This window comes from Necator americanus, chromosome III, assembly GCF_031761385.1.
Source record: "Necator americanus strain Aroian chromosome III, whole genome shotgun sequence".
Classification (NCBI taxonomy): Eukaryota; Metazoa; Nematoda; class Chromadorea; order Rhabditida; family Ancylostomatidae; genus Necator; species Necator americanus.
The window spans coordinates 18,553,752-18,564,677 of NC_087373.1; the positions used below are offsets into that span (position 1 = coordinate 18,553,752).

The 10,926-nt window shown below is 42.8% G+C and overlaps 1 protein-coding gene across 2 annotated transcripts; it reads left to right on the top strand.

Moving 5' to 3' along the window:
* Nucleotides 1–69: 69 nt before the first annotated feature.
* Nucleotides 70–10,896, top strand: RB195_010035 (uncharacterized protein; the record flags this gene model as incomplete). 2 transcript variants are annotated; one of them, XM_064190848.1, is made up of 8 exons in its annotated part: nucleotides 70–117; nucleotides 496–645; nucleotides 696–824; nucleotides 888–1,010; nucleotides 7,557–7,670; nucleotides 7,742–7,869; nucleotides 8,670–8,772; nucleotides 10,846–10,896. In XM_064190848.1, 8 exons carry the CDS (start codon nucleotides 70–72, stop codon nucleotides 10,894–10,896), a joined length of 846 nt encoding a protein of 281 aa, XP_064048431.1. The 2 variants fall into 2 exon arrangements, with proteins under 2 accessions (XP_064048431.1, XP_064048432.1); XM_064190849.1 differs by lacking the exon at nucleotides 70–117 and having other exon boundaries at nucleotides 517–645.
* Between the last annotated feature and the right edge of the window lie 30 nt (nucleotides 10,897–10,926).

Consider the following 10,926-nt stretch of genomic DNA (forward strand, 5'->3'; position numbering starts at 1 on the left):
AGCTATGCTTAGCTCCGTCTTCTAGCGTCTGGCTCATACCTCGTCCATCTGACAGAAAACCAAGGTTGAATGTTGGATAACATGTTTTCTCAAATAGGTTATAAAGTGCAAATCCCAGTTGTGTCTTTGTGTGAACTGATGGATTGATTTCAGCCCTCAATGGGTTTTATTTCTTATTCTCTTGTTTATAATCGAGTTAAATGTCGCACGGCTGTCTTATTTTCTCGCGGATAGTGGCATCACATCACCCTCAATGCTTTCTCGTATGACAAACTGAGAACGAGGAAGGAGGGATATAAGATACGAGGCAGCGTTGTAGTAGTGAAAGTGATGGCAATCCCCTGGATAAGGAACCTGGCTAGAGCAATGGCGGTATAGTTGTTGCCGTGAAATCATGCAAATTGCTAAGATTATGACGACTGCAACGCTGCGAAGGATGTCTATTACGTTTGTTTACCATTGAATTCCTCTTACCAAATTTTTTACTTTACTCAGATGCTACACACATACTTTTCAATGGTTAGGAGAGAATTTTCCCTATCAAATGGATTGCTCAAAGGCCACTCAAAATGGCAGAACATCAAAGCAACGAAAGGCAAAAATGATATGCTGAAATCTCAGGCGATGAATGTGTTGCTGAAAAAGGTAGGTTTACACGTAACAAAATAGTGGTGGTGAATAATGGAAATGTGTAGACCAAAGCTGCTGCGTTGCGAGGAGGGTTTGACGTGAAGCTGAATCGTGAGCTCAGCGCTCTCGAACAGGATTGCAGGGCCCAGGGACTTTCCCTCGACACCTTCAGAAATTTCCTAACCAAGTTGAAAGTAGGTATTTGCTTCTAACTTCGTTTTGTTTTCTTTTTTTTTGGAGACGTGCCATGTTTTTAGGACAAGCCGGAGATCGAGTGCACTTACAATGTAATAGGTCCCTCCGGTTCATTTTTCATCATAGAAGCGGAAACAGACAATAGGAAGGTTTTCGAAAACACGTTAAGAAAGTACTTCAACAAGGTTATGTACGGTGATTTTTTTTTTAATTTGTACACAGTCGTGATTATCTCAATCCGTCTGTGCTTTTTTCTTCGGTACAGTGTTGATGTATTCGAGCGGCATACGGGATCATCTTCTTTCAACCGCAGCACAGATCCCCACTTGCCGCATGATATGACTGTCGGTACTATATATTGATTAGTAGGAAGTGGAAAGTGGAAGGGAATCACAGTAAAATTGAGACAAGCATACCTACATATCCATCGTTCAACCGATCTCCTGCGTCAAGTTCTCAGCGAAGAAAATCACTGTTAATCCGCTTTTCTACTTCCTGACGGCCCGCCGCGCTGAGAAGCTCTCAAACTTTGTAGAACCGAGAATACAGTCATTGAAAATATGTTATGTAGAGCCGCAACGGTTTCATTAAGTGTGCGAGGATGCATTATTAGCTCCGTAAATATGGTTAAGCAATGCAAGCAGCAATGCTCTATTTTTGTTTGTTTGCTCCGTTTTGGTACGCAGCAAAAGTTTGCTACTCAAAATGGAGCCATGTAATACTGATGCCACCTTGTAAAACAGACGGCGGAGATCCACTTGTGCCTTTCTTTTATTTCGGTTGATATGAGCAATGCAGCGCTAGCAAGCTTTTGGCAGGCTGCTCTACAGGACAAAGTCAGAGTAGCAAACACACCACCTGCGAACTTGAAGAAGTAGTTAGTGCGCAATCGTGCCTTCGACTGGGTTTGTGAGACGCGTTGACTGTTTCATTTGTCCGATTGGAAGGCAACGTTATTGCGGGAGTTTTCTACCTAATCACATTGATGAAACAGGAAGAACAATATGCACGGGTCAAAGAGCAGCTACATGGGCTCGTAAAATCAAAATAATTAACTTCTTTAGCTTGCTCATCGCAGACAGTGTCATGACATTACCTCTTCAAATAGCAGTCACGATTTTGTCTTGCGAATCCCAATTCTGACGGCAAAAACAGCCTTTGGTTTGTACAACAAACAGAAGTCCGATTATAAATCGGCAGGAGGAATGCATTGCTGTGGCCAACGAGCTGACGCCGTATGAAAACGTACAAAAGAAATAAAGACCTACAAGGTCAGATGCAAAGGGATCGTCGTTAGTTACTACTAGCAGCGCAACTTCAACAAACTGTGGTCCGCTAGCATCACAGCTTTATGGCTATCATGGTGAGTGCCATTGTGGTTTGCTTCCCTGACGTTGTCTTTAAGCAATCTTTTCGAGAAGTCACATGTTTTGGGGTGAGGAAGAGTTTGAGGGGATGGACTTGATTCACCAGGCTCTGAAGAAGGCGATATTACCGAAACGTGAGCCAGAATAAAGATCGATGGCAGTCTCTGTCGTTGGACGTAGGATTTCAGTTAGCAAGAATTGAATCCCTCCTTTTCATGTGATTGTGTATAATTAACGGTTTTTTAGCTGTGACTATACCAAAATCCCGAAATTCGACGGAGAAGAGCACTAGTCATTCTCATTTACCCAAAAAAGTGGTGTAAAAATCCGATTTCTGCGAATTATAGTTCACTACAACTGAAGAAATGATTAAACTAGCGAGTAATGGTTGTCCTAGGATCGCATTTTAAGAGGGATGCTAATGACGCAAAATAACGGGATGAAATAGTGCAGAAATCAAATCCTTACAAACTGAAATCGTTGACGATTTTTAGGAGGAAAACAAACTAATAGGGACGAACTTTGATAGGACTGCACCTAAATATGAGTGCTTTACTGTAGACTTACTTAGTAGATCACTCTCACCGAGGACGTAACGCATTACCTCGGTACTCGTTGGACGCTGACTTAATTGTTGAAACGAAATCGACGGAGTGTCGCAGACTCAGAGTTTTCTTTAGATTGAGGTTATTCTACGAGGAAAAAGTGACGCGGTCCTTTCTTCAATAAGAGTTAGCACAGCCTTGCTTTCCATAGTTCCATGCTATGGTCGTACCGTCACAGAGTTCGGAAACAAAGTTCTGATATAAAAACAGCTATTTTTGTTATTTTCTGAGTTATTAAATGTATGGGGCAGTGTAGCGCAGTCGATACAAGGTTCCGCTATAGCTGCAGCATGGTCGGAGGTTCGATTTCGCTCTAGCACCAACGAAGCCTTTCTCTCCGGGGTCAGTAAATCGGTACCAGGCTTGTTCGGAAGGATAAAAGCACTGACTCGCTAAAATTCTGATTTATGCTCGAGCGTAAAAAAGTCTGTGTCGTTAGCTACCCATAGCTTCCGGGTCAGCTTATCGTTAAAGGCATCACCCCACGAATCTGAGGTGGTGCAGATTTCAGGTGGAGTATTCGTATATGAGATGGGAGACTACGGAGAGGGAGGTGATTCCGTCCATTTCTTGCTAATTGCCGTAAAAAACGGCCCGGAAGATGCGGCGCCGCACAAGACTGGCGCGCTCCAATCGAACCTCTTGTACAAAATGGTGCGCCAAAACGAATCTTCCGGGCCGTTTTTTACGGCAATTAGGAAGAAATGGACGGAATCACCCCCCTCTCCGCAGTCTCCCATCCTGTAAACGAATACTCCACCTGAAATCTGCACCACCTCAGATTCGTGGGGGGATGCCTTTAAGGGAAACGACTGGCAATGACGATCGCTAATTGCTCTGCGCAGTAGTTAGCAGCATCAGCAGACCGTAGCGCTGCGTTCGATTTTGCTCCGCTCATACGTCGTCTATCAGCGCCCCTCGTCGTCTATTAAAGGCAGCATACCACGAATCTGTGGTGGTACGGATTTCAGGTGGAGTATGCGTGTACGGGGTCGTAGATTATGGAGACCGGGGTGGTTCGGCACATCTCTCCCTGAATTACTGCAAGCAGCAGGGCCCTGAATGCTGTTTTGTACTATTGCAGCGCGCCACCCTTGCACGCGTAGCGTCCCTTACTGCTAATCGGGGTAGTCCGAATTGATTTTCGACGAATCGCAGGGCGGAGGCGGCGCAAGGGGTGGAGCGTTGCAATAGATGGCGTAGTGCAAAACAGCATTCTGGAAGCGGCTGTTCGCAATGATGCAGGAAGAGATGAGCGGAACTAGCCCCGTCTCCATAATCTACGATATTCCGTATACGGATACTCCACCTGAAATCCGCACCGCCTCAGATTCGTGGTATGCTGCCTTTAAGGTGTGAAGCATGCGTCGCAGGGCCATGCTATCTCTGCTATTTTCTCTGTACGAAGTATCGATCGTTCACCTGTGGAGATGTGTCAAATGATTGCACAAAAAACGAAATGCCAAAATGCCAGAAATAGAAAATAATTGTTCTTTTTTATTTGTGTAAAAAAAGCGAATCGGAACTTTTAAGTCTCGGAGCTCTAGAAGATAAAGTGAAAAAAACGTATCAACTAATGCCAACATATTTTGTAAGACTTTATTTTGTTTGATCTGAGAGAATCGGATGAATAGTAAATAATCGGATAGAGATATAAATGCTGTCAAAATTCGAACAGTTATTGCTTAATGAATTCGAGTTTGCCCACGATGCATACACAGATACAGTTCAAAACTTGATTAAAGCGTGAAATGATGAAAATGTTTTCGAATGTACCGCTGTGCAGTGTTGGTTCAAGAAGTTCTTGACTGAATGTGTCGCATTTTGATACCAAGTTAGATTCCGTCGCAGAAGTTAGAGAAAAAAAAACGAAGTTTCGGCTTTTTGCATGAGAAAAGGAAATTTTTGGAAATTAGTTCTTTAGACAATTCATCCGAAAACAAGGAGTGTTTGAAGCATTGATGAATTTTATATGGATGTTCTATTTTATACAGATGCAGGCAATCTAGGCAATCATCGGCATTTTCACATTTTTAGTTTTTTTTCACTTCCTACGTTGCTATGTTGTGGCCTCTTGTACATTGAACTCTCCTAGAAGCCCACTCTATCACGTGATTGCGATAACAACAGCGCACCATCTCACTGATGTGCTGATGAGTAGGCGTGGCTTGATGACGACAGGTAGACTAAGATAAGCCGGCTCTGGACTACCGACGCGTGCTCTGTAGGCACTTATTCGGCTGCGGGTACTTAACGACCCCCAACTTTGCGATCTCAAATAATGGTTGAATCGCTTGGATCATTCTGAATATGATCGATTCAGTCCTCAATTTTTTATAGGCAAGGCTTTCACTATCAAGGTGCAGATTTCACACATCCCAGGGTTTTTCCAATACTTAGATGCGAACCGGATGGGAAAATGCAGACTTTTCTATGTGCCCCCGTCTAAATTTCAAAGAAAAAAAGCTGAAATATCTTAGAAATACTATTTTAGGGGCTTTGTTGAGCAAAATCTCTTTTACGAAAACATCCCCAAGTATTTTTCAAAGTACTCTTCTCATGATATTGTTAACTGTCTTCCGAATTTAACAATATTTACACAATTCGCGCAGATTGGTGCAACTAATCGGCATCAGCATTCACATGTGTAGATGGCGTTGTAAACATCGTCATCATCGTTACACTGCTTAATTAATTAAACGAAGTTCAAACAATGGATATATTCCTTTTTTTCTGAATGGAGGAATAAAAGCTGTCGGGAACAGGAAAACGACACATTTTGATTGCGATTACATCCCGTTGCGGTAAAGACTTAACATCTAATAATTCTCTTTTGATAGCGGTTCGAAGTGTGCATGATAACAAATTTTTTATTCAGTGACAGTTTCTTCTTTTACCTATACGTACCAGGTATCATGTTCTTGGAGAAGAAAACGTTAGCACTTACTGCTTGTCCTTTCTTTCTTTACCTCTTAACACTTGAGCGTGACTAGAAATTATAGCAACGTTGGTTCTCTGCTCTACTTTTGCTAATACGACCTCTTTTTGGTTTCAGAAAGCTGACGGATTACTAAATACAATAACTACTGCTCAGCGAAATCAGCATTTCGAAGGAAACGGTAACATGACCATGATTATAACCATATGCTTCCAAATTTCGCCTGCCCTTATTTTCGAGCAAAAGTAATCCAAATTTTTTTCTAGCAGCTATAAATGTGTACAAATGTGTTCTCAATAGTCTGGTTACTTTCTACTTCCCTAATATTTTTGCTAGAATCGAAACTATTGGTTGAAGACCTAAAATACAGTGGTGCTAACCAAACTAAGTGGAAACATGAGAAGATGAACAAATGTCAAAACATTCGTTGGTCCTTTCCACATTTATTGAACGAATGCTCGATGTTGCTATGATATGCTAGCAACATCGAGCAACATTGGTTCAATAAATGTGGAAAGGACCAACGAATATAGGTTTGTTAGCTTCCAAATAGAAAGAAAGATTGCAGGAGAGAGTAAAATAAGCAGTCACTGTTCTAATTTGTAATTTCTAAGTGAAGGAAAGAGGTGTTTTGAAAGTGTTTTTTTTTCTTTACAACGGTGAGTGTGATTGCTAACATCGACATGGACCTGATACTTGGCGCAGGAGTCATACCACCAGAAGGAATTGTCACTAGTTAGAACGTAAGCTACTAAAAGCACTTCAAGCTGTTTGAAGCAAATACTTACGGAGAATTATTTCCTGTTCCTCATAAAAAAAGTCACAGTCAAACGTTGTTGCTTTTTCTTCTTGACAGCTCTATGGGCTCCTCCAATTCACTCAGACTCACGAAACCAGCATGTTAGCCCGTTTTTCTTGTATGATACATCTAGACGGAAGACAAGGAAGACTCGGAAAATGTGTCTTCGTTGATTTTTGGGGACGGCAGGAGCCTAATATGTCCAGCGAGGAACTAACGACGTCTTAACATACTGTTAGTGAGAGAAAAAAGATAGGTCAAGCATCAGCGGAACTTAGCTTTAAAATTTCGGAAGTAGGAAGTTTAGAAGCTGAAAAACAGCGAGGCATCGAGGGTAGCTTGAAGTGAAGTGCAATGCCTGATTTCTGCGGGAAAGAAAGTGAAGCCAAAACTGGTTTTTTGGATGTTTGATAATGTTTTCATTACATAAACACGAAATAAGGGATTATGGAACCGAAAGTTCCGAAAAAAAGAATCAAAGGAAGTGGACCAAATCGAAGACAATCCTTTTGCTGTGTAGGAGTGCAATAAAAAGTTCAGGAAAACAAAGTTGTTGTTTGCGTATACAACCGAAGAAAGCGCAACTGGAAGCAACTGTGACCGAGTACGAAAAAAAAAGTGTATGGAATGAAATGGAGAGGTAGAGGAACTTTCAGAATGCATAGAAGCAGTTGAAAAGGGCAGAGAATATAGGGGATCTAAAAATTCAAAAGCTTCAAATGATGGTCAACACGAAATGTGCTGGAGCCAAGAAGGAAACAAGACGAGCACCTATTTTGTGTAACTTTTTCGGAAGTAGGAAGTTCCAAGACGCCACAACTTTTGAAATTTTGGTACCGGAAGTTAGAATTCTGTTTATCGTTAGTGGGTATGGATAAGCAGCAGTGCTTCAGGTGATTTATAAGGTATATATGTTCATTGCGGTTCTGTATGCGGATGGCCACCTCACTTCAGAGGTCTTTTTGCATGATGCAAACATCCACAGCGGATAAATGAAACAGGTCTCAACTATTTTTGTATAGGTGGGCGGATTTCGACTTGCAGCTGAAACTTCGGCGGTGCAGAGTTGGTTTCAGCGAAAAGGAGTGGTGACTGTGAAAGCAGAGTTGAAAGGAAAAGAAGTGCATTTAGATCAGGTATGCAAAAGCAATCTTTTTCGTATCGCTGTCGCTGTCTTTTCTCCCTCCTCAGCACTGATTACTCTCAGATGGAGGAGATTGGCATAGAGTTGGATTGTGAGGATGTTACCCTTGTTGAGGACAAAAATCCTTTGTTCGAGTTACTCTGTGAGCCTGGGAAGTTATCAGATGTGGAGAGCACACTTTCTAGTAAAGGGTAGGTTTTCTCGTATTCTGAGGCTATCTTATTTTGACGAAAAAGCAATCAGCTGGAATGAAAAATTAAGATATAGAGGGCACTTATTCCGAAGCGACACAGCCGCAGATCGGTTACACGGTTATTTGATCGCTCATATTGAGTTCCTAAACTTGGATAAATCCTTCATGAAGAGACTATTCGAGGTTACTCTATCCCAGATTCTCCGTTTGAAAATTACCGGCAGTTTTCGGATTGTGACTAGCAGCAGGAGCAGCGGCACGAGATTGGCAGCAGAAGTTGTAGGAGTTTCTTCACCGGCACTGACAAAATCCCTGTGCTTGGATCTGAGCTGGAAGCAATGTCAACACGATCAGATCGATTCTTAAATTCGGGGCTGGAGCTAGTCCTTGGGCTACATTTCGGTCGAAAGTTAGTGATCTTCGTGCTACTATCTTGTTGCGGAGAGGCCAACACGACGCAGTGGGACTGCTGCTTAACTTCGACTGGATTAGAGGCCAAATGCCAGGAGCCTGTAATGATTGTTTTTTGCGGACAGTCGGGAACCGCGCCGCTTCGGTCGCAATTGCTTTCGCTCTTGTGCGCCAAAAGTTGGGTCATTTTGCGGACAACATTGACAGCTGCTAACCATTTGAATGCAAAGACGATAAATGGCTGTCTCAGCGACTGAAGTTCAATTTAAATGTTCTTAGTAAGAAGTAGGCGATTTTCTACTAAAGAATTGGAAACGTATAACCAGCTCGTCCATGATTAACATATCTGCTTTTAAATATCTCTTATTCAAATGCGCCAAATTTTAGCTTCATTGTTGAATCAGCAGAGATACAATTTCGGCCTCGTCACCCAATACATATAGCAGCGGAGGATGCATCCAAAGTTGGGAAACTCTACGAATTATTACAGGTACGTTTCCTTAATCCTATATGTCAGAGGTCACAATAGGCAGGATTGGGCACTACCTGCCAGTATCATACGAGTCCTCTTTTTGAGCGATAGTTTTGCCTTGCCACCTTTCTAGCGGTTGCGACCCTATCAGTAGTAGAGCATCAATGAGGAATGAAGAGGTCAGCTGTTCGAGGTTCACTGCCAAACTTGTGTTAACACTAGCAACCGTTGTTTTCCTATGTCATATACAGCGTTTCATGGTCGACGAACTTAAGACTTATTCTTCGTTGATCCGATGAGGATGATGACTTTCTTGGGTTTGCCCGGCACGAAGGGCAGGTGTCGGTAAGAGGTTTGACTGTGCGATTGATCGATAGTTTGGATCTCTCCTTGTGCAGTCAAGTCTTTCAGCCCTCAATGGTCGATAAATTGGTACCAGAGATACCAGACTTGTGTGGGAGAATAGAAGCAATGACTTGACACCGACTCGTGTTCGCAAGTCCTTGCAAAGCTGCACACGTTCATAAATCTCGAACAGTTCTGAAGTCGAACGCGTAGTTGCATCCACATACAGATTGATCAACAGTGTGCACCGTATTGATTATCTGATACCAGGCGGGATATCATCACTGTGACCAGAATAAGGACATCCTAAAATTTTCAGGAAGCAGAGATTTTCCACGAGTTTCACACCCCTTCATCTCACTCAATGTATACTCTTTCACGAGACACTCTTCAGATCTTCGCGGTACTTCAAGCTTTGGTTTTTTCTTCAGGCAGGAATGCTGAGGTGATGAAGCATTGTGCGCTTTAAAACATTTAACTGCTAAATGAGAGAATTCCATTGGTAGTTAGCTGTAGAGTTTGCATGGAAACAGGTTGCAGCCTGTGGGTTACGCCTGCACCCTGATAAGTGTGAGTAAATGTATAGTTTGGTCAAAACGGCATGAAGCCCGGACAGTTGCGTAAGCGGCGCGGTGGAGCGTAGTAGTTGGGCTCGTGTAAGCGTCCTTGCTACCGCCTCTCATTTCTGCAGTTCGCCGCGGTCCCACCTCGATTTCAACCGCTGTCTCCACAGCACCGCTTTTAGCGCAGCCGCTTACGCAACTGTCCGTGCTTCACGTCGTCTTGACGTAACTATAAGTGTTCTCGAGAGCTCCAACGTGAGTCAGAGTGCTTGGGCAATAGATCGAGTTTGTGGATGAGTTCTTATACATGAGCTGTATGCAGAAGAACGGAGACTACGATAGTGATATACAACAGAGGTGTGCTAAGGCTTGTTTCTCGATCAACTCCTTGATCAAGTGTTTGCAGTCTACTCCCATCGATCATCAAGTCGAGCTGCGAGTCCACCTATCCGATATTTGCCCTATCATTGCGTACGGATAAGAGACTAAGGCTGCACAATCCACACAGATAGCGAAGATAGGAAATACAACAAAGATCGACGTGGAAGCGAATACCATTGGTGTACCGAATGATGACACGCGGAAATCATCAACATCTGACGCTGCAGAAATGTCCACAGAAAACAGTTGTTGCTTCTTCTATCAGATTATGGGGACACCACAATCTACCTTATTCAACGTGTACTAAAGAGCCTGTCGATTTCAATCTGGAGAAGGAGATCTGGCCGGAAGCGAAAGTTTTGCACTGAGGTGATAAGAGAGGACGCGGGGGCACTAGGCAGTTTACGCGACACGTGAGGTCTCGCAGAATATGGAATAGCAAAAAATGGACCAATTATGTGAAGGCTTTGCTGAAGTTTGAGAAGGCTGAGGGCAGACCTATGCTCAAAGATGGCACAAGATCTCTTCGAATATCAACGCACCGCTTGAGTCGCATAATTAAAGTAGACTTATGTCCCTTACTTAATATGATTTTCACGTAGAAAGCTCTGACCTACGTTGTTGTTGCATTTAGGAAGAGAGACGAGAACCACGTAAGTACTTTTAAAAATGTTGTCCGGGCATCAACTGAATTGAAAAGTGGGGTGGAAATAAGGGGCACGACGTGGCCGTGTGACAAGTGCAATGTGGATTCATCTTGTTGTGTAACATCTTTGATGACAATCGTAGTTTGTCTTTATAGGAGGACGATTCGATACGGCAGATTTTTGACAATATCCAACCGAGCACTTAATTTTATGTGTGGTGACATGAATTGGTATTG